This window comes from Myiozetetes cayanensis, unplaced genomic scaffold, assembly GCF_022539395.1.
Source record: "Myiozetetes cayanensis isolate MyiCay16 unplaced genomic scaffold, myiCay2020 scf6-25, whole genome shotgun sequence".
NCBI classification, from domain to species: domain Eukaryota; kingdom Metazoa; phylum Chordata; class Aves; order Passeriformes; family Tyrannidae; genus Myiozetetes; species Myiozetetes cayanensis.
Window position 1 is genome coordinate 34,187,135 of NW_026087853.1, and position 24,414 is coordinate 34,211,548.

Below are 24,414 nucleotides of genomic sequence, written 5' to 3' on the forward strand. Positions count from 1 at the left end.
TGTGCCTTGTTATTGAAGCCATCTGTCAGTATCTCCCTCACAACTCCCTCCCCCGTACTTCTCACTAAAAAACTGTGATTAACTGATATGCAGTTCTCATTTTGACAGAACAACTTTTAATCACATATGTTTTGATACTGAGTGATGGTTAACGACACACGTAAAACTGATCTTTTGCTCAGGTTTACTTTTGCAGACCAATAGTTGGGAATTGGTGCTGGCACTGAGTGGAGCTGCCAACAATTTCTGTTCTACAGTGTCAGGTGTCAACATATTAGCAAAATAAATAAAGCCAAAAAAAAAATCAGGAAAAATTGTGTGGCAGAAGAGATGACTCCAGCATTTGGCAAAGGCTGCAAAATGCATACTGACATATAATCCCTGTATTTTATCTCTTATGTATTGTCCTGCATTCATAGAGTCACAGTTGGAAGCTGCATCTCTGACTGGAGACTTTATTGCCAATCTGGTGAATCTAGGTGAAAGTTTGATTCTATGACAGATAAGCACTTTTCCATTTGGGATAATCTGTCTCAAGGTAAATAAGGCATTAGGTGTAGTGAATCCATGCACTCACTCCTTCCTGGCCCATCCTTAGCTACAGAACACCTTTGTTCTTGGTTCACTGACACTGCTTGCTACCACTTGTCTGGGGCAATCAAATTTCATGATAATATTATTTCTACCATCACTATTATTCTTTTAAAAACCCACAACTTTCATTTGTTTTTTAAAAAAGATAGTAATGCTGCAGATTAAGGTGAACAAACTGTTGCTGTGTTGAGGAAAGCACTGCTGTTTACTTTGGGTATTGATAAGTACTTGATGTTTCTAAGCACATACTCTAATTAAAAGGAGCATTTTTATAAGTGCAGAATATATGTAAAAACTCACAACTGGAGACACATTCTTTTAAATACTGACCTTGGACTCTGAGGAGGCAATTACCTACCTAACAGGCTGTATCTGAACACCCTCTAGACTTCCATAGTTATCTCCTGGGAAAACAGTAAATTTAATTGGCAAAGTGCACTCCTGTGATCATACATGTAAGATGAATGATTTGAATTCCATCTACTTCTGTCAGGTTTAGTCTAATAAGTATTCCTTTTGTACACCTATGCAGTTCCCACATTCACAGCCAGCAATGTTTAAGAGAATATTATGATTTCAATAGATTTTTTGCTATCTCTTCAATTAGAAAATGTTTATTTAACTCACTGTAACTTTGATAAGAAATATGTGTAGTAATTGTACTGGAGAAAATGTGTTCATTGAAGTGATCACTGTAAACTTTTCCTATTGTCCTGCCTTGCATAGAATGCCATTTTAAGAAATGGGGATCTTCAATCTTTTTAATCTCTCACTAGCAGGCATCATGCCTATAGTGATACAATATCAATACGCTGTGAAAATGAATATTCCACTGTTTTAATGCTTTAATATAGTTCAGTGTGACAGTGGGGATGTGATACCATTCAGGTTGTTCTAACAAAAGTCATGTTTCCTTTTTAATGAAGTCTTAGTGATTTACGCCAGGCAGGAATGGGCCCTCACTTCCTCACCTGTGTTTTGTCACAATACGTATTAGTTTTTGCCTAATGGTGGTATTGGAAAAATTGCAGTGTAAAATCAGGTTACACATCTTTCTAACTTGTTGCACTGCATATGCTCTTCAGTACATCATTGTGTGCTGTGTTGCAGAACCAACATGCCATCTGCCAGCAGTATCAAAAGTACTGCCGTCCTTCAGAGAAAGCCCCAGTGGAAGACTGATGAGACAGGATCCTGTGGTACACTTGTCTCCAAACAAGCAGGGTCATGTAAGTTATCCTGAAAAAGGAATTATTTAATATTTTGCTTTTGCTCCACAAGCTCTTGGTACCAAAAGTATAGTGCAAAGTTATGTTTAGAGTGTCAGCTTAAAAAAGGAAAAAATCCCTCTGTCTGCTAAAATGTGGAGAAAGCAGTAGAGCAGGCCTGTTTTCTAAATCCTACAGCACAGCTTATTGAAATATTTATTAGTTATTAAAGTTTTGCTGCCAGTTGAACAGCAATTGCTAGTCTGTTACCTTGTGATAAGTAAAGGATTTGTGGAAATTTTCAAAGCTATTCCTAGGCCTCGCACATAAGACTTAAAGTTTACTAATATATCTTAAAATGCAATGCCCAGAAAGCTGCTTTTTCGAAACAGAATAACGATCTTGTTTTTGGTTTTGTATTTTCTCCATTTTCATCACATAGTGTACCCATTAATTCCTTTCCATAACCTACCTTGCACACTGTGGGAAGTCTGTTTGAAAGGTCTGCTGGAATCCTGCTGAAAAAAACCCTTTCTTGTTTTAGTAGTGTTCAGGGTCTAAAGGTGAATTCTGTTCTTTCTAGAAGTCTCCACAGAGTTAGATATTCACACATTTATGGAGACTATCACTTCCCAGTTTACATAGAGTGAAACAGATAAATGCAGTAATTTTCATAAATGTCAAATGCCTTGAAAATTATTAAAGTCACTGGAATTGAAAAAACACCCTTTAAACTTTATTTGCCCAATAAGCTGTATCGCCTTTTTTTTTTATTTATGTGTACAACAAGCTAAAATACAGAGTTGTGTTGCATGACGATACTGAAAGTATTAGTTGCATTTATTTAGATGTGAGAAAGTCTTTAATTGGTTCCTGGTCTTTAATTTGCTTATACTTACCAGCATTATTCTTTAAGTACAATTGGCAGTGTTGGTTTTAGGTTATTAATTCATAACAACACATATTTATTATTTAAAAAAGAAAACATAAAAAACCCCCGAACAACAACACACCTGTCTTCATATTCTTAGAAGCACAGACTAATTTTTAAATTTAGATTGACCTGTTTTCCATGAGATGTATTTGACAGCATAATAATGTAATACATAACTCATTAGCTTGAGTGCGAAGTGCAGCACTGGAATTATTAATGCTTGCATTCTTCTTGTTTAGTCATTGTTAAAGTAAATCTTTATTATGTAGACAGATGGATGGGGGAGTGATGCCTTTCCTAACAAAGACCAGTGACTTTAACTGGAGACAACTAGGAGTCCAGATCAGCTTCATATGCCTCCTGTTTTTCTGTCAATTCTTGCTTTAGTATAATAAAAGACATGGATGCTGATGGTTTCTTGCTCTCAGTATGCATCCGTTCTCTATTTCCTCTCTTTTCCGGTGAAAACAGAAATAGTATCTATTTTTTTATATTTGCCTGGGATCTCTGCTGATGTCTGTTCAGTAAAACTCTAGGGGTAGACAAATAGGAAAGTTCTAAGTCTCCTTTCCATCCGTTCCCTTATTCCTTGGCTATCTGCTCATGTAACAAGTCCATTGCTCACTGCTTCAGTTCTGATTCTGTAGACGATCAGAACTTAGATAAATTCTTTGGACTTCAGATGCATATAAATACCCCAGTGGTAGGTGAACTGCTAAGCAACAAGCGTATGGCAAGAAATTCTTCCCAAAATGGGATATTCCACCAATGCCCGCTATGAAATTGAGGGCATTCAGTTTCTCTGTAAAAGCAGGCTGTAACCAGGGACAGGACATACAAACCAGCCAGACACTGACATGCCTGACATGCCCTGATTGAGTAATTTAAAAACTTTACATTAAAGCTTCCTTTCATGCTTTCTGGAAAACAATTCCAGATAAGTTAAATGGTGTTTCAGTGGTCATTTGCAAAGGACACTCCTGCTGAGGAGGAAACACATCCTATTGCAAAGGGGAGGAAGGGCAGAGGTTATGATCTTCTTTGCCCTTTTTTTGATAGGCAGTTGGATTATTAAAATAACAAACACTTTCTGTGGATTGGTTATGTTTTATGTTCTAAAGCATTGCAGTCTTAAAATCAGAATATTTTTAATCAAGTCAAAGTCTGCATAGCTCAGCCAATTTCATTGGACTGGGATGAGCAGAATTGTGCTTGGAAGGAACCAGTATTAAGTATTTTGGGACCAAATACAAACAACTCTGGCTTTCCCTGAATAGTTAAGACATGGCTTCCAAATCTGTATGAAAAGTTTTTTATGTGCACGTGGAACAGAGCATGTCCAATGTGCTGGAATTAAATTTTTAGAGTTTATTGTAGTCTCCTCAACATACTTATCTCATACCTCAGGATAGAAGAACTAGTATTGTCCAGTGGTGACTTTTGTAACTCTTTATTTCCACCTGTCCATTGCTGTAATTCTGAAATAAACCTACAGATGTGGTTTTTTTGGACTGTTGTTTTTTCTATAGTCTGACAGCCACTACTCGAGCCATTCCAGCAGCAATACTCTCTCCAGCAATGCCTCCAGTGCTCACAGTGATGAGAAATGGTATGACAATGGAGAGCGCACCGAATCAGAGCTGAACAGCTACAACTACCTTCAAGGGACTTCAGCTGATAGTGGCATAGACACCACTTCCTACGGGCCTAGCCATGGCAGCACTGCCTCCCTGGGAGCAGCGACATCTCCCCGTACAGGGCTCACAAAGGAGAAGGTGGCACCACTGTGGCACAGCTCCAGTGAAGTGGTCTCCATTGCAGACAGGACATTAGAAAAGGATAGCCACATGGACCGGAAAACTGAATCTTCACTGAGCCTGGATATTCACAGCAAGAGTCAACCAGCTTCCAATCCTCTAACAAGGGAGAACAGTGCTTACAGTCTCAGTGATGCTGTCTCGCACACAAGGTAATTTTCACCTCTCGTGTGATTGACCCCTCCGTACTCATTTTCCCATTCTCACTCTCTAACCTATCAAAAGTGAGAAGTGGATGTTGAAGAGAAAGGCTTCTAATTATGTTAACCAGTGTTTTGAAAGATCTCTGTGCAGAATGCTTGAAAATTAAGACCACCTTTAGTATTTGCATCTGCTACTGCTTATAATACTAAAAGTGTTTGAGAGCATATTCCATACTAAACTGCTGCTACTAAACTACTGTGAGACAGACTGATGTGTTCTGTTCACAGGGAATATCTTGCAACAACTGCAGTTTGTATTGGATCAGAAAGGAGATTAGTCCATTTTTTTAATGAACGGTTTAATATGGGATTCTTTTTTAGCCTTGCAAGTACCCCTTTCAGATACTTGGCATATTTTCCCCCAGTCTTTTTGTTTAGAAATCTGCTTGCAGTCAGTATGATCAATACTGAGAGCAAGTTGCTTGGAAGTGCTAGCATGTAGATTTTAATCTCATTCTGCTGCAAGCTTGTGGGTATGACACATTACAGACACCTTCCCTCTCTCCCTCAGTTTTGCCACTTGCAGAATTATCAATATCAAGTTTGTTTCTAATATACTTGAACACCTCAGGTGGAAGATACCCACTTTACAATGTAATCAGCACTGGTAGAAGCAGAAAATGTTTTAGACCATTTTCTTAAACCCATTTTCCAAGAAGTATTCAGTGTGTTTTTTGAAAAATACTCCTACTCTGGCATACTAGCAACAGGGAAAAAGCATAGGTCTTTCAGGGAGAGGATCCATGATTATCATAATTTGTTGGCTTTGTGGAGCCTGACTGTTGCATTTTTTATTCTTAAGGCATCTCTGTTTTGAGTGTGTAGCAAAAATACCTATAGACTGGAAGTCTGAAGCAATTTTTGCTAATTGTTTTGAACAAAGCTACTGTTTGTGCAAGACTAGATGTTTATCAGACAGTTCAGTAGCTCCTCTTACAGTAGCTGCAAATAAGGGGTTGTCATAGAGACTGTAATGGTCTCCATGTACTTTGTCATGGTAATTCTGACTAAGAAATCTATTAATGGCAGTCCCAGTCTGGTTTTCTGCCTCTCTTTTTGGCACCAGAGCTCACACTCAGTTGATATAAATCCCACCCAGGTTCTTTGAGACTGGTGTTTTCAGTAGCTATGCATGCATGAAGCACTTGAAGTCTGTAGAAAACACTATGCCAGAGGGATTTACTTAGATTTTGGGCATGTTAGCATGTGCCCTTTCGTGAAGATAAGAATCTATATGGTGGTTATCTACAGTGCTATACCTCTTATTTTAAGATAAGCATGCTTATGCTTATGTTCATTTTCTAACATTCAGCAGAATTTACCATATGCCCTTGCAGTACTTGTCTGAATGTAACTAGCAGCAACATGAAATGTGAGATTCTTATATGGTGCTTGTAATAAAATTGTCAGTAGCATTTTCATTTGGAAGGATTTTTTCAGAAGCAACTTTAAGAATCCTGAAAATTTATGTGACTCTTGGAAGCTCCACTGTAAAGCTGTGCCTAATAGGAATGGCATCTTTGTACATCTGAGGTTCTGGTTTCCTCTTTGAACTTTGCAACTGGACTGCAAACTTAAGTCTAGGTTGTTTTCTCATTATTTATATTATTATAACATTGTGTCTCCAAACATGGCATTTTCTTTGGTTGGTTTGGATTAATATACGTGATGTTTCTCTGATGATATTGAAATTATTCTCTCCATCTATTTTTGGGACTGTTACTGAAACTTCCAGATAAAAGTTCCCCAGGCTTTATGCTGGAGATTACAATTGAGGTTTCTTTTTGCCAAGTTCCATTTAAACCCGGATGTTAATAATGCAGCTCTTTACAAAAAGGAGTAGTAGCAGTCAGTAGAACACATGGGGCATGATACTTCAGAAATACTGCAGTTCTTGCACCCACATCGTTTGTTGTGTTGGATTAAAAACAGACTGACTCATGTTCCTTCTTTATTATTGCTTATTTTTGAAGACTAGAGCATGTGTTTGATGCCTCACAATAAAGCAAAGGCACGGTCTGGGCTAAAAAGCTTTTATTTTGTTTCTTGTGGCACCCTCAGTTGGTGGTTGCACGCTGAATAACAGTGCTGACCTGAGGAAACCCCAGGTCCTGCTGTTTGCTCCCCACTGTCCCATAGTTTTCTCTCTGGAGGCCCATCAGCTTGGAGCCGGAGGCTGGTGAAACTGGTACTTCCAAAGGGTAACCACAGCTTCCTGCTTCAAGGAGGTGAAGGAGGGAGGACTAAAGAAAGATTCTGAACAGGCTACTTTTCATGAGAAATGAACAGCTTAATTAGTGTGTTTATCAATTTCTAAATTGCTATCCTTTGCAGCTTCTCACTTTTTTACCTTTTGCCTGTGGATGCCAGAATGTCTGTAACATCTTTAGAGTTTCTGAGCATGAAGAAAAGGAATTTGGTCCTAAAAAGAACTCTGTGACAAAAGAAAAGAAAATAACTACAAATTAGAGTGTGTTTGTGTCTGTAGAAGACGAGCGATAATTAGTGTTCAGATCATTTGATGGTGCATAAAAGAACTTGTACCTGAGTACTGGTGGCAAAATGTAAATTATAGTGATTAACTTCTACAGCAGAGCTTCTGGCTGGGTTTTATTTTTCTTCTCCACCCCCATTCCCAAAGTCCTTCCTGATGATTGTGCAGATTTCTCATAGCATCCCAGGAGAACTGCATTATGTAGGCCAGTAATTACACAGAGTCATTATAGCTGAATGTCATTAAATGAAGCCATATGTGCTGATGGCATGAATTCCTTACAAAAAAAAAAAAATCAAACTTTTATTTCTACTTAAAGAATACAGTTTCTTATGGTCCTCTTACAAAACTGAAATGATAATTTTGGCTATTTGTAATCAAGTACATTTTTCATTACTTCTAATAATTTTAAGATACTTAAAATATTATTTAATGGTTCTAGAATACTTTTATGAATGGCTGTTTTTACAGATCACCGTTTAGTATTTGAATTTTTTTATAATTCAATCCCTGAAGTCTCAATAATAGAAATGGGAGGTAGGGGACCAATAATGACTATGTCCTGAAAACGAGGACTGAATCTCTTCTAGATGTAACTAAGCTGGTCCAGGTGTCTATTACAGTATGATGAATTGTCTGCATGCTTCCTGGTGTCAAATTATAATAACTTCCCATCACTACCAGAGTGCTCCAGCTCCTATTTAGTTTTTGTAGAGTTTATCCAAAGCCTTTTGCTCTCCAAATATGCTCTCAGTTAACAGTATCTTTTTACCTGTCAGTACTCTATTGGCCTGCCTGTGCTTACTTGTAGTGTTAAAAACTTCAGTCATATCCACAGTTCTTTGTAGAGTTCCTGAAGCACAATATTCCACCAAAAATACTATATTGTAAAAACTGCAGCTCAAAATATGCAATGCACTTGAAAGAAAACTGTATTTAAAACTGTATGCTAATTTTACTTGCAATTGCCAGGCCATTCTTAGCATCTGTTATATGATACATACTTTAATAAATATTAAAGTAATAATACTTAAAATACACAATGTGTATGTACAATATGTTATATAACAAAATATTATTTTATTATATATATGCATCTTATATAAATTTTATATTGAGCATAATGAACATTATTTTTTACTATCTTTGCCTAGTAATATTGAGGATCAACACTACTAGCCTATCTAGTTGCTGTTGGTTTTTATTAAGAAATATTTTCTCACAACTAGCACTTCTTGAGCAATACCTGATGGATTAAAGAATTCTGAAATGTGAACAGACCTTCCCTTTTACCCTACACTGAAGCAAAAAATTTTTCACTTCTTGAGTGTATTTAGAAAGGAGTAAAAACGAGTTAAAAAATTGCCCCATACATTTTCTTTAAAGTTGTGCGTGTTCCCCAAATCCTGGTGGTAAATTTTGTGGTAGTGATGCCTCACAGATGGGCTTGTTTATTCAGCATGTGTAGAAGTTTTCTTTCAGTATTGAGAGAGAGAAAGGGGAAATGAAGAGAAATTTACTGCCTCTCCCCTTAGCTCTTAATTTTCTCTGCTTTCTTGCTATAAATTATGTTTACTTGTATCTGTTTACTTGTATCTGTTACAAATACAGAGGGTAGTGTGCGGCACCATATATACAGGGTTAGTGGACAGGAAAATATCTTCCTGTATTTTCTCAATCTGTCATCTTTTCTATAGGCTTTTCAAATGTACAGATGAAGGGAAGGAAGAAATATAATTCTCTAACACAAAATCTGCATTATTGTAATTTGATTTGCATACATGTGGAGCAGTACATGTTGCCCCTGATGTGAGGGACTGCATGGCATGGGCTGCAGCAGACGGTGTTGCTTGAGGTGGGAAGACTTCAGTCCACCCACATTCTTCATTAAATCCACAGCATTTCACTGCTGGGAATCATGGTGCTTAACTCAGGCCATATGAAAATGAAACATATCTGAAGGTGATTCTTTAGACTCCATCTGTTGTCAATGACGAGAAAGGAGAAACTCCAAAGCATTAATTCTCCCTTCATATCTGAGACACCTACTTTGAGACAAGGAGAATCACATCCTAAGGTTATTTCTTCATTGACTACAGCAGGAACCAGACAAGTGGCATAGATTAGATAACTGGCTCCCTAAGACTAATTGTAGGTGATATTGTTTTCCCAGATGGCAAAAGAAATTTAACGATAAATTCCTTTTTTTCTGTTTCAGTAAGAGAAAGAGATGTGAAAATGCATTGTTCTATCAAGTTATAAAAAGATTGGTGAAGAATTTTCTGTTAAGCTAAGAAAGAAGAGATTATTCAGTGACTTTATTCAGTGTTCCAGCTAATTTTTATTTCTCAGTCAGAAGCTGTTCTTTACCATGGGGCCATCTGTTTCAAGTTCCTTCACTGCAGTGTTGGATATAGGGATGAAAATGTGGCTAAGTTGTGTAGAGAGCTGATAGAAAACTGGTCTCCAAATATATAATGATGTTTCAGTGTTAAGGCTGTAACTGTGCTGATAAATATCTGACCTTTTAGGGATATTATAGTAAATGCTGTTTTAAGACCTAGCACTCCTGGTATGATGCAAGTTGCATTGGATTTGAGTATCAGCATAACTAAAGAGTGTCTCTGATCTAAATAAAGCCCTTCTCCTTCTTCCAACAATAAGTTGCAGTTGGTCATCACAGTTCCATTTTCTGTCTTGACAAACTGTGATCTATGTTAAAAACCTGCTCTAACTTCTCAATTTAAGGTGTTTGTTTTGGGTTTTGTTTGGTTTTTTTTTTTTTTTTTTTGTTTGGTTGGGGTTTTTTTGCCAAGGTAAATAACTGCTTTTCAGCCAAAATCCAGGAAACCTTCTCTTTAGAGCTGCATGGGTTCTTCTTTTGTTTGTTGTGAGGTCCCAGAGACATTTTCTGTTGCTTAAGTTCCTTCAATATATGTTGTCTTTTACAGCCAGGCATTCCAGCAAGAAGTTGGACTTAGATTCTTTTTTGCTAATTCAGCTACAGTGTCATGTATTACTTTTAAGCTGCCTAGTGACAATGAACCCTAGGTTTCCCATTTTGTGAAGGCAAATGAGGGGAGGGGAGTATATTTTATCCTTAGCGGTTGCTTGCAAAATTGTTCCAGTACTGTGTGAGATATTTTTATTGAGGCATTGGTGGAGGGCCCTTAAGAAGAGCAAACTATTTTGCTACTCTGGCCACTATTGAGAAGAATAACATCTCGTGCCCAGACTTCTGCTTTAAAACCAGTTAAACAATGCACATGTATACACATTTGAGGCAATTTTTGTCTTTATTATGTTCTTTTCCTAGTACGATGAGCTCACGACACTCTGCCAGCCCTGTTGTTTTCACCAGTGCCAGAAGCTCACCTAAAGAAGAGCTTCATTCTGCTACTTCTCCCCAGCTTGCACCTTCTTTCTCCTCCTCCTCTTCCTCCTCGTCTGGTCCTAGGACTTTCTATCCTCGCCAGGGTGCTACTAGCAAGTATCTGATCGGATGGAAAAAGCCAGAAGGGACAATAAACTCAGTGGGGTTTATGGATTCAAGAAAGTAAGACTCTTTTTTTGATCTTGTTTGATTAAATTATTATAAAGAAGCGTTTTGATCTTTGACAGTTCTCTATGTAGAAGAGTTCAAGACTATTTAATACAATCCTTCGTCTTCTGTAGAACTTAATATCTAATGTAGAGGTCTGCAGTTAGGTTTAAATATTTAATAGTTTGCTAATCTCGTTCCCTGTTAACTTGTAAAAGTTTTTTTTTATTATTTCTGGAGAGCTCTATGGATTTCAGTCCTATTAAAGCTTATCTTTCCTTGGGACTTCTTAAAGGTGACTCAAGATGCTGTTTGAGCAAATATTAAAAAATCTTCTTATCATAGAGCCTGAGTTTTACTTAAGCCTCTCATCCATGTTGTAGTACTACTGTACATGCTGTGCATTAGCTCTGTGGCACTCCACGTTGTCTTTTTAAGATTGCTGCCTGTATCCAGTCTAACTGGCTTAAAGCTTAAAGCAAACCAAGAGATCAGCATTACAATATGCAAGTATCTCTTTTGGAAGAGAAATTGAGAAACAACTTACTAGAGAAAATACTGTTAAGTCAAGTATGACTTAGAAAGCAAATGGTTCCAAAAGCCCATTTCGAAGTAATTTATTCAACCCTTCTTGACTGTTATTGATTGAGGCACAGTATCCCTAGATGATACCAATAACTGGCTGTCAAAATGAAATGGTGAAACTTTGTGATAACCACATTATAAAAATAAAAATTTTTTAAAAAGAAAATATTAAACTTGGTGATTTGCTACTTTTGGGCTAATTGAAGACATTTATATTTCTTTAGTTTCATACAGAATGCACGTTATTTTAATGGATTCAGTCCCTTATTGGGAAAATGTACTACAGTAACCTTTGAATTATGTTATTGTATTGCTACTTTATGTTTTTAAACAAGCTTATTGCTTCAACAGGTATCCATTAAGATGAGTCTTCACTTTAGTAGTGAAACTTCTTCCATCCCCTATGCCCCTTACTTAGTTTTTTTTTTATTTTAAAAGGTTGAGTGTTCTATAATTCTTGTTTCATTCATGCCTCCTGCCCCAGGGCTTTGAGACCTGAATGTGTCTATTCCATTTCATTTAAGACGTCACCAGAGCGATGGCACTGAAATGGCCCACCCTCGGCTGCGTGCTTCAGCGAGAGATCTGCGAGCATCACCCAAACGAGCATCCAAGTCCACTGTTGAAGAAGAGCTGAAGAAACTGATAGATCTCGATAGCCCAACACCTGAATCACAGAAGAATTTTAAGGTATGCTAAAGACAGAGAGGGAATTTTTTTTCTGTTCTCACCCGCAACAAGAAAATAAAATGCAAGGCATTTCCTGAATTTTCATCGTGGACAGAAAATAATCTGTTTGTAGCAGACTTCTAGGGAAACACATTTGGGAACTGTTTCGTTATTACAGTCTTTGCAATATTATTACAGCTTTGTGTGCAAATTTGAAGAGACTAGTGTGCCAAATTGCAAAAACATTTAGGACTTCTGGGTCATGGAAATCCTGTAGTGTTGTCTTATATATTTGAATTTTTTTCTCTGATTGCACCACTAGACAGTGACTTACTGACAGTATTGAAACTCCTTACAAAAAGCACACTTTTATGCCTCTCTAATCCCATTACCAAAAGTGATCACTAAACTTAAGCACATATTTATACAGAATAGTTAGAAACATTTCCTGGTGTGTTTCAAAATGTGTTTAATAACGCATAAGTGCATATATTAATATTTAGAATCCATAATACGTAAGAGAATGTCTTGATTTCTAGTCTCCATGTACAACCAGTGCTTAACAGCTCATGCTCATCATCCAGAGCCCAAATTGTTTCCACAGCAACCATGCAGAAGAGAGAGCTGCAACTTCTTTTTTTTTGCTAGTAAAAACCCAGTGTAGCTTATTAAAACTTCTAGGTGCTAGGTTCCATACACAGATTATTTCAGATGTTGCCTTTGAAGCTGGAGGAAAAAAACATTGTCACTGGCAAGATGCCTTTTTCTTAGGTTTGTAGTAGTCCTGAGGGGACTGGGACATGGGTGATGTGAACATCTCCTGTTGGTTGTTTTGAGCAAGAGGATTGTTCTCATTCCATTATAGTCTATTCTGTTTAAATAGACCATGGAAAGTATGTATCTTCCCAAGTTTCTTGTTTTTCTGCTTTGGGATTAGTGAACCAGATCTTACCCTGATATTTATTTCCTGGTGACTGTACCAAGTATGTGAACCTAGGTTGCACTTTTGATACATTTCAGCAAGTTAGAAACATTCTATGACTATCAAATTGCATCTTTTCCATTTTAAAAGTAACTGTTATTTCTACCCACTGTATAACTTATATTTTAAGAGCTACTCTTACAGAATAAATTTTTTTGACACTTTAAAGGCAAAAAAAAAAAAGATAAAGAATGATAATGACCTGCATTAGTTCACTGCACAAAAAATCCTCCTCCTTTCTGTCTGTTGGCTGACAAAGGCTTCATCAGCTAGTAGAATTTGTTCTAGTCTGTGATTTTGTGTGTCTTGTATTCTCTCCAGCCTTCCTTATGTTGTTACCTACCACTTAGGCATTATATCTTCTCAGACAAGTCACCCTTCTTTTTCTCTTTCCCCTGCTCTGGTACCAGAAGACAATTCCTGTTCATGTTGCCTGTGTTCTGAGTCCATCAGATGTAAACATCTATGCAGCCTTTAAATCTCAATGTCAGATATTAACTGTGTTTCCAGCTCCTAATTCGTTAATGCTGAGTGAACTGTACCATCCTCAAGTAAATGCTCCTTGACTTAGAAGCTCTTTCTTTTCCTTCCCCTTTAACACTTCAGGTCATAACATGAACCTGCTGACTGAGCTTTTAATTTGCAGAAGGGAGGGGAGTGGTGTGTGGGGATGGGGAAGCAGTTTGATCCTCCATGGGACATAGTAACAACTATGTACCAGAATTTGTCATTTCTCTAGGCAAGGTTCATACTGTGACAGGCCTGTCCAGAGGGAGGCAACGCAGAGGGGAGAATTTGGCATAATAGAAAATTGGCATGTGGCTTGGCTTCTTTCCTTCCTTGTCTTTGGATGATAGCAGGGTTTTGGAAGTAACTGATGATCCTTGATCATTAAACGAAAATGCACAGCAATCTTCTCATAGTAAAATTTGTACAGGTGGGGAGTGGGATGTTTGACAGATCGTTTTCCCATATACGGTACCAATAGACCTTCTTCGACGCTCTTCTCCCACCTTATAGTTTGGGATTTTGATCATAGGAATAGAATACAGTCTGTATTTTTTTTGTCTTTCTGAGAAGAGAGGACTATTTTTATGTGCAAAAGAGCAACTCTATGTTTAATTGCTCTTTTTGGAAGTCCTGTTATCTCCTTTTTTTGTTTAAACTTGCTTACAGAGCAAATGAGCGTGGTGAGGTTTTCATTTCTGTTTGCCATTTCTCCATGAAAGCCTTTGGACCAAATTTCAACCAAAATGTAAAGAAATGTTAAGTCTTAGAGATAGTTATGTTGCTACAGGTTTCATGAAAATTGGATTCTCTGCTGATGGGAATGGTTATGACAGCAGCTCACTGGCATAGGCCTGAGAGTGTCTTAACTGCAGGCTAACCCCAGCATTGGTTTCTCCTATGTGGAGCATGGAGGAAGCTGGGATGATGGTAGGGATAAGGCACAAGTTCTTATTCATGGGACTGTTCACTTTATTTTGATTTAAATAGTTCTGAAGAACCACAGTGGTGATGGGTGTTCCTAACTGTTCAGTAATATAGGACTTGTAATTAGTTGGCATTTGCTGGTACTCTGCCTGCAGGCAGGCAGCCTCCTCAGGGCAGTGGGAGAACTCTGGTTTATGCAACACTGAGCCTGTTTCTGTAACCATTTCTCTGCTACACATCAGCTCTGGAGTCCACCAGGGCTGCCTGAGATTTCCACTTCAGGACACGTTTGAGGGGTATTTAAAAGGTAGAATGTGAGATAGGGTAAGAAAGATCTATATATGTTACCTAGTTTTAATCTCCTTCAAAGCTGATTCATTTAGTTCTTTTTCATATCCACTCTGAAAAAATACTATGTTAACACTTGCTGTCTTATTTAAAAAAAAAGTTAACAATTATTTCAAAATAGACTTCAAAAGTTTCTTTATTGATTTTTTTTTTCTCATTTCTGTTTATTTGTTTTTATGAATGTATAGTCACACACTCTGTCCTGTCAGTCTCCCTTTCCCAGCACTCCTACCACAAGGCGTGCCTTGCAAAGGACTTTGTCAGATGAGAGTATTTACAGTGGTCAAAGGGACCACTTCTTCACCTCGCGGGCCTCGCTCTTGGACCAAGCCATGCCAAACGATGTACTGTTCACCAGCACGTACCCTTCTCTCCCAAAGTCGCTGCCGTTACGGAGACCATCATATACTTTGGGAATGAAATCGCTACATGGTAAGTGGATTTCCCGTTTTTCAACTTCCATAGGAATCCTTTCTGAATGACGTTCAGGGAAAATGTTTGTTACAGCAGCTGGTATTCCATCGTGATTTTGCTAAAATGAGGAGAGTCAAGTCACAGGACTGAAAGTATAAAATAAGACAGGAATTTAATTTTTTCCCCTCACTTTAGTGGGTGTAAGACTACATGACTGGTCATGCAGTTACCTTGTGGAGGGAGCACAAAAATTTGCCTCACTGGCTGCAGGTTTTCACTATTTCTTATAAGAGTCACGTGGACCAAGGGATAAATAAGGTATGCCTGGTTATCTTCCAGTGACAACTTCAGGTGTCAGTTCCTTAAGTGTGGGATTATGGGAACAAAATAAGTTTAGGAAAATACTGGTATGAAAATGGATAAATAATAGTGGACATTTGGATATACAAGTACACCAGATACAGCTCTTACTGCACCAACTGTTTTTAAATTTACTCCCTTACCCTATCTGTTTTACAGGACTTGAGTTATTTATTTTAGTCACACAGCTAACTAGAAAAAAGTTACTTGGTATACTGCTGTCAAGAAGACACTCAGCCTTCCCCCATCAGTTTATTGAAAAGTCTCAGTAGGATTATCTCATGGGTTGTGTGTGGCTGCATGTGAATGTTTCGGTGAGAATGTTCACAGGTTCCCACTGTACCTCATAACTAAATGTGTTTTCCAAAAATAGAGCTAGATCTCAGTGTAGGATTCTGCAATGTTTTCTGAAGAAGTACATATCTGCTCTGATTTATTCATGTTTTAGTGTGTTTCAAGAGGAAGATGCAAGGCTATCAATAGATTCAACTCACTATACTGGGACTAAGCACAGTCTGTATTTAGATACAGAGGATACATTTGACAGTGAAGGCTGATGAAAAAGATCTATTTTAAATTCTTTTCATCTGTCTGTGATCACCAGGCATCAGTTTTCAGTGTTGAACCCGACATTTTCATGAGCTGTTGTGGCTGTATAACATGTTTCTTGCATAAGAGTTAGGAAACTGAGCTCACTTAATTTCTGCTTTTTATATGCATTAAAATAACTTTGCAGACTTGGTTACGCTTGTAACTGGCTTGTGGATTTGGCTTCTGAGGGCTTGGGGTCAGAAGATTATTGATGCCATTTGAGTAGAAGTGGAAAGCAGCGCTTGGTTTCTTTTCATTTAGATGCCTTTATTTTCCAAAAAGAAAACCACTAAACCTTCTTTCACTGTCATGTTCTCTTCCGCATCAAACTGGTAACTTCTCCTAGCACATAGCCTTTCTACATTTGTCAACAAAACAAGATTTTCTATTTTCCATAAAATGTAGAGCCTGAATAATAAAAAGACCAGCTATCTTGAGTGGCACACAAATTGTCTTCCCATACACACCTTTACCTTTTGCAGAGAGAAGGATAAAGTTAGCTGGATATTTAATATCACAAGTATTTGTTGGCTTCCAGCTATTCAAAATTCTTTCAATTTAAATATTCCAGAGCACATCCATTTTTTTTTAATAGGGAAAACAGTGGGATAAAAATACTCATATTTACTCATCTGTCTTAACAAAACCCCCAGTTTTGTATTTTTACAGGAGCAAATAGGTGCCAAGGAATATAGAAGCACCAGCAAGCTGCAGACTCCTCTAAAGTATCTTAAGCTTGTGCAGAGGCAGGAATCATTGGGTAGAAGAGTATTGTCCCCAGCCTTAGCACTGGGGGTGGTCAGAGACTGGCTTTTGAAGTGCTCATCTGCAAAGATTAGAAAGGAGCCAAATGTCCTGGTGCTAGGAAACTGGTTTGTAATGTGCTGTAGTATCTGGTCAACTGCAGTTATCAAATATTCCACTGAATTTTAGTTCCAAAAGTGCTATACCAGAAAAGCTAAAAATAGGGTTTGCAGTAGTATTAGGAAAGAAATTTTGAGGTGTTTTTAATGGAGTTTATAATCTATTCTACATCACTGTAGGAGAGTTTTCTGCCTCAGACAGCTCCCTCACAGATATCCAGGAGCAAAGACGGCAGCCCATGCCAGACCCTGGTCTTATGCCATTGCCTGATTCTGCCTCTGATCTGGACTGGTCAAACTTGGTAGATGCTGCCAAAGCCTTTGAAGGTAAGTTTTCAGAATATTAACAATTAGGAATAGGAAGCTGGTCTCTATGCATGCTTCATTAAGGAGTGTGGGTTTTGTGGTTGTTTAAAGTTTTTTTAATCCTGACTTTTTCTTTTGTTGTTCTTAGTGTTTCTACGTAGTCTGAAGCTTAAGTTCATTTAAAGTACCAACTCAAGTCTTAAGAGCCTGAAACTTTTTATGTAATACTCAGATACCATTTCTTCATACTGGAATTCCTCTGTGCTGTGGTTTGGCCAAATCTCTGTGAAACTGGCCACTTCTCATTTTATGTAGAGCAGTCGCAGACATCACAGCTGGTGTGGAAAAGACATTTGGCATGAAAGTACAAAATAAAAATCAAATAGTAGGGGAAAAGCATGTGAGCACAATAATGATTGCTTGCTTAACTGCAGTAGCAAGAAGTATATGCAGTGCAGCTGAAGTTCGCTACCAAGATAACTTGGGAAATATGTCATGTTGGTACATACTTTTCTGTTGCCATTCCTACCTTTGCATACTCTGAATACATAGATTTGCACAAGTGTTGTTTCCTTCTATGGCACTTTCCATCTCCATGACACTTAGTACACTGAAGAGAACTGTAAGCTGCCTAGATACATTTGAATTTAAAATTAATGCAGTTTAGACCAAAGGGAATTTACCTTACTATAATCCAGTGAGCAAGTCTTCTAGGCTTGTTAACATGAGTTGCCCTATTCCTGATATCTGCATAAATATTGTCCCACCTTCATGGAAGTGTTTTCACCAATTCTGAATCTTTTAGACATTATTCAACATGGTTGGAGAAGGCTGTGAAGTAACTTGATGTTCTTGGCTGTTCTCTGGTAGTAGCCTCATATATCATTAAGATGTCTACATGGGTGTTTAAGTGTACATTTGACCTCTGCTCTGTTGCCACAGGAGTAATAGGAGCAGCATGGCTCATATTTCTGCTGTGCAGCCTTGGGGAAGAGTATTCAAAGTAAGCCTTGGTCCTCAAGAGGAGATGAATTTGTAGTGATGGTCTTCTCACCACCACATAAGGCTGAAACTCAGGTTTTAATGCATTTCCCTGTGGTTGGAAGTTTCTGCTTAAAAGAAACCTGTTTCTTAGTGAGCTTTATTTACCTGTCCTAATTAACCTGAATCCCTCTATTTTGTATGCCCCAGACTCACTTGTATTTCTCTTTAGAGGTGTGAAGACAATCAGTGTGGTCAAGGTAACAAACTGACAGCTCAGATGAAGAAAAGCTGGAGTATTGTGTTGGCTGGCACCTTCATCCCGCTGCTATGAAAATATATTCAAATTTGATTTGGAGAGGGATCTCAATATAATCCCATTGGTCATTGGTTGTCTGGTCTCAATATAATCTTGGTCTCTAGTCTCTGCAAGGTGCCAGTAGGGATTGACAAGTACCAAGGAGCCTAAATTCTGATTTATGATCCTGGACACCTACCTCTTCTGCACCATTGATTAGTGTCTTCAGCACGAGACCCTGAAGTTACAAATAGTGATATCTATACCGACTGAAAGAAAAGCTGCCTGGATCCCTGAGCTACACCAAACTTTAGTTTAGTTTTTTCATTCACAGGGAGGAAAAAAAGAGGAGCAGGAAAAACTCTATCAGATCTTAAGGCATGTTAATTTTAGCCTTGTTGAAAGCACAAAATAAAAATTTGCCAAACAGAAAAAGATGATCCTGTTCTGTTTCCAGTGAGAACCCAACAGCTGCTGAGGGAGAAGGAGGTTAATTTATTAAACTAAATGTGTTTATGTTATTGTTTGTGCTAGGAAACTCTAGAGGTAGAACGAGTTGGTAGTTTACAGTCACATCACATGTGATACTGATTTAGAGATGTGTTAAAACATCGGAACAGTTACAGGACAAGAAATACAGACACAAGGCAGGAAAGAGGTTTAATGTTTCAATCAGAAAACATTTTATAAGGCATAAGGAAAACATTTCAGGGATCCTTTGTGGAGTGAAACAAGCTAAATACAGTTACATAGTTATAGGGTAAAACACCACTTGTTACAGCTTGGCTTCTCATCCCTCTTGGAACTGGCCTTGGGTGGACTCGCAAGCACTGCTGGGGTATCTCTGCTTTGTACTCTCCAGCATCTCCCTTCTGGAGAACTTTTTAGCCTGAGAGTGATTCTTGGTGTCTGTGAGCATACAGTGCTGTGCCAGAGCTAGTACTTGCTTGTTGAATCCAGTACAGTGGAAAACCTGGTGCAAACACTCGCAGTGCCAGTTTGCTTCTGTCAAGTATTGGTATGTCATATCATCACCTTACCTTGCTTGAGACATTTAGATTGCTTTGAGATCCTGCAGCATAGCTGTTGTACTATGCATGAACAAATAATCATTACTGCTGCCATTGTTTTTCTCTGTATGTTTGCCTTCCCAGTTCAGAGAGCTTCATTCTTTGCTGCTGCTGATGAAAATCACAGACCTGTGAGTGCTGCCTCCAGTAGTGATCAGGCTGAGGATCAGCTTACTGCACAGATAAAGCCTTACACAGGGTAAGTAAATACACCAGATGTGCAGGCTTCATCATTTACAAACCAAAAATCTTTATTTGGAAGCCATCTCCAGGCTTTACAGAAGAACTCTTCACAAGTTCTCATAAAGATGAAGGTGGGAGGTGAAAAGAGAAGAATCATAAGTCCAGTTGAACATTTTTGCAGGTTCTTTGATGTCTGAGGGGCTCATGAACTTGTCCAAAGCAGTGGTAATTCAAGGCACTTAAAATGAGTTCAGCTAGAGAAAAGTCAAGTGATGGGATGGCCCCAATTAATCATGAGTTACATTTGTTCTGTTGTTTAATGTGCTGCATGTGTTCCAGGTACTCTTTGTTGCATTGTTTTTGTTCATTTTGTGAATCCTTAGTGTACCTGAGTGCATACCTTCATAAAGCCACTTGGTATAGACAAGGCTGTTAGCTACCCTGTATGAAGACGGTTAATTGTATCAATGCCTATCCTTGTTTCCTGCTTTCAACAGTAAAGAATCTCCTCCAACTCTCGCCTCTAAAGTGGACCAACTGGAAGGTTTGCTGAAGATGCTGCAAGAAGATTTAAGGAAGGTAAAGCATTTTATCTACAGAACGATCTGTAGGACATATATTTAGTGCTGCTGGTGGTGCTAATAACTGTGTAATCCTGCTTTGCCATGCCTGAGCCTTTGACAGTCTCATCCTTGTATGAGAAAAAGACATTTCTTTGCTACTTTTCTCAGGCTTCTAATTATGCATGGGTAGGATGGGGTGTCTCAAACTGCTAGTGTTTGATTCCTCTGCTTAAATTAGGAGGATGATTGACAGTACCTTCGCTCCTAATTCAGGTGACACTGCAAAAGGCTTGAAGTTAGTCCAGGTAAATGCATCCTGCTGATGTTGAAAAGTTGTCAGTGTTATCTAAACATGTAATTTCTACTGTGGAAACTTCCTGTATTGTGCCAATGCCTACTTGGTCCAAGAAGGATATGCTATGGTGAGATGAAAAGTCTCTTAACTGGGGAAGTATTTGCGAGGAGATCCCTATCCCTTAGTTCATTATCGGCACTTGTACATACAGAACAGGTCATGCCCAATTTTATTGGACCACCTGGTGAGCCAGCTTCTGTATTAGAATTTAATACAGAGAAATCTTGTTCATGCAAGCAAAACACGAGGAAGGAGATGTCACTAATGTCCCTTGGATATAGACCCATGTGCTACTGCACATAAAATCCTTGTAAAGAATGAGACTCATGCTCTTTTTAAGGTTCTTGCTGCTCTAGATAGATAGGAAGCATGACCTCAAATTTCCACTAAGATCTGTATTTTTCCTTATGCCTAAGGAAAAAGAGGACAAGGCCAGTCTTCAGGCTGAAGTGCAACATTTGCGGGAAGACAACTTGAGGTTACAGGAGGAATCCCAGAACGCGACCGAAAAACTGAAGAAATTCACTGAATGGGTTTTCAACACAATTGATATGAACTGAGAATGGTGTACGGGGAAGGAAACTTATCTATGAATATTATTACTGGGACTTAAGCTTTAATGCCACCTTAATTATGACGTGTGAAAGTATAGTCAGAGCAATTCCCTGTTCTTCATCCTCCAGTAACCCTTTTTTGCATCTCTGCGCGCACTCAGAACAATTGCAGATCAACAATCAATGTCTGCCTTTTGTAGAAAAAACAAAGTAAATAATTTTAAAAAGGTAAAATAAAAGTTTAACTGCTAAAATGTGAATGTCTATTTTTTGCACATTGTCTCTTTATCTGTTATGTACAAAATGATTTGGAGGCGGGATCAGGCTTACTGTTCCATGTGCCTCTGTTTCCATTAACTCCTTTCTCTCTGTTTCAGGTAATCTGCTTTTCCTTGCAGCTTTGGCAAATATTATGACATCTAGAAAATTAGAAAGAAATGTTTACTTTACTGCTCTTCTAACATTGTTTTCTGAAGTATGCCACAGACAAGGGGATGTAATGCAATGTTTTAGGTGTCTCCTTAGCAATTTGCGCTTGATTACTAGTGCTACCTTCCCATACATTACAGAGAGCGCGTGTCCATAGTGTGTGGTACAGTACAACCAGCATCATAACATTAGGAGAGAGACTAGAGAGGTGAGCCATGGGTGAGGCATATTATCACACATCTATTGCATTAGCATTTCTGGTGGCCTTTGTTCCCTGTGGAAACAATGGCTACAAGGACCTTCACAAACAGCAAAACTAGGCATGCTGCAGTTCTTGTCAGGCAGGCTGGGCCATAACTGAGTACTGTTGCTGGATCGCTAAAGTACAGCCCCCTTCCCTTCCAGGGGAGTCTGTTGCTTGCATACGTGCAGAAGACTTAGGCTGAAGTTGTAAAGAGATTAAGATTCATTTTCCCTGAAATGTCTCCATGAAAATCCACACAAACCATCTCTGTATTCTGTGGACTTCTCAACTCACAGCAGATTTGAGAAAACTTTATTCGAGTTGTGTTTTATTGCATGAGAGATGTAATAAATCCCTTACTATGGAAGATAGAGGAATATCTAAAGGGGAACTAGAGAAGTGTATTTTTCAATGCACTGGGACAGGATTGGAGCTCCAAAATCCCCAGTCCCTAGTGAAATTGTCTAGCATGAGTTTTCCCAAACTGCCTCCTGCCAGCAAAGTTAACTTCTTGTTCTTTGAAGGAACAGCTAACTTGCCACAACATGTTACCTCTACAGAAAATACCTTTTAGGTGTCAAAATACGACTTATAAGCGCTGCAATCTGCACAGGCATTGAACCGTGCAGTGTGCTGAGAAACCTTTTCTACTCCCTTCTGAGGATACAGTTACTACCTTAGTAAATATTGCCTTGCATAAAGTGCAGTGTATTTGGGGGTTAATTTCGAGAGCATCCTCTCCCTCCCCTTTACCACATTCTCAAATAGACAGATTAAAATCATTGGCATAGTCTTGTCACAGACTTCCATGCTCTTTTCAAATCCCTTTTTCATGCTCTTTAATCTTGCTGCACACAAGTACACACTACACTTCAACCTCAAACTTCATTTGTGATGCTAATCCCCATGGAGTTCTTCTCTAATGTTTTGTCATGGAAATGGATCTCTTTGGAACTATTTCTGGAGTGCTTTTGTAAAGGTTTAGAATGTCTTGGGGTTTTTAATGACTTGTATGAAGGAGATTTATATAATGCCTGATATTATTTGTAAATGGGAAATATTGCTAACATCTCTGAGCATCCTGAAGTCTTGCTTTTATTCTCTTTTATTTTTAAGTTTGGTTTTATTTTATTTCAAAAACTATTTTGGGACTTGGGGCAGACTATTTATTAGAGTTTTGCAACAGAGTTCTTCTTGTATGATGCCGCTGAAGGCTACTTGTAAAATTCTGACAATAAAACTCATTTTAAAGGTTCTTCTAAACCATTTTCTTCTGATTTTGTTGGATTTGTTAAGACTTTGCAGAGTGTCCATTTCTTCTTGCTTTCTTCTCGTACTATTCTTCTCAGTGCTTATTGATACCAGAGTTCCATTCTCTATCAGATTCCTAATTTTTATCCCTTGAAAAGCCATTATTTCGTATGTGAAAACCACTTTATGCCTTGACTTTTTACTTGTATGATTGCACAAATGTATTTTCTTCCCCCATTTACAAGGGTTTGCAACCTTTAACAGAGGCTGAGCTTCACCAGAATGATGGTAAAGGAGGGGCAGTGTTTTTTTACAATTTATCAGGATTTATAACTTACTTGGAAAAACTGAAGCCAGTGTAGGTGAAAATCAAAGTCTTCTGGCACATCTGCCCAAGGACACACATAGCCTTCAGCATCCCAGAGCCAAACCTGTGAGCATGTAACAATAACATCAGGTGTTAGGTTTGGGGGGTGGGGGAGATAATCTGTTTGTTTTGTTTTCCAGATCTCCTCCTTTCACTTGGGAGATGGCCTTGGACATCTTTTGAACAGACTTTTTTTTGTCCCAGTGGATCAGCGTTCTGCACAGGTCAAAAATGTGGGACTACGTCAGTCTGCAGGAAGGCATCTTCCAGTTCACTGAAAAGATTCCTACAAGGCACATGGGGAAGGAAGATTCATCTCTTTCTAGCAGTGAAGTTACCCCACCAGGAGAGCTCTGAAGCAGCAAGAGCAAATAGACACATCTGATGAAAAATTGAGGTTGGACCTTGGAAAGAAAACTAGATGCTGTCTCACAGTCTGTAATTGGGTACTGGTAATTGAGTTGAAGGAGAAAGTTTCCCTCAGGTCAAGGAGTTGCCCTGTCCACATCCATAATGAATTCATGCTGGAGGTTCCCATGCTCCACCACACACACACTGCTAGGGCAGCCTAGACCAGGGCAAGATCTAACTTGCAGGCATCTCCTTACAGAGTGAGTAGGTACTGGCCTAAGCAGAAGGTGGGTGGCTGTCGGAGGAGTGTTGGTGACAGGGGCCACCTTCCTATTTCACCCATTTCCCCCAGTCGAGTGATGGTTTATATTCCTGGAAACAACTTTGTATTCCTTGTCTACAAAACAGTGCAAAGGTGCTGTTCT

General features: G+C 38.5%; 1 protein-coding gene across 4 annotated transcripts in view; it reads left to right on the forward strand.

The window, feature by feature from the left end:
* SIPA1L1 (signal induced proliferation associated 1 like 1) overlaps positions 1–23,283 on the forward strand; it is a 213,278-nt gene extending 189,995 nt beyond the window's left edge. For 3 of the 4 annotated variants that reach the window (XM_050336204.1, XM_050336202.1, XM_050336205.1), the window contains 9 exons: positions 1,705–1,823; positions 4,266–4,705; positions 10,567–10,806; positions 11,901–12,066; positions 14,998–15,241; positions 17,218–17,364; positions 19,777–19,891; positions 20,373–20,454; positions 21,210–23,283. In XM_050336204.1, the coding sequence (XP_050192161.1) occupies positions 1,705–1,823; positions 4,266–4,705; positions 10,567–10,806; positions 11,901–12,066; positions 14,998–15,241; positions 17,218–17,364; positions 19,777–19,891; positions 20,373–20,454; positions 21,210–21,353 (1,697 nt within the window). In that variant the 3' untranslated portion in view covers positions 21,354–23,283. The remainder of the gene's footprint in view (positions 1–1,704; positions 1,824–4,265; positions 4,706–10,566; positions 10,807–11,900; positions 12,067–14,997; positions 15,242–17,217; positions 17,365–19,776; positions 19,892–20,372; positions 20,455–21,209) is intronic. The other variant, XM_050336206.1, reaches the window with a different exon arrangement.
* The last annotated feature ends 1,131 nt before the right edge of the window (positions 23,284–24,414 follow it).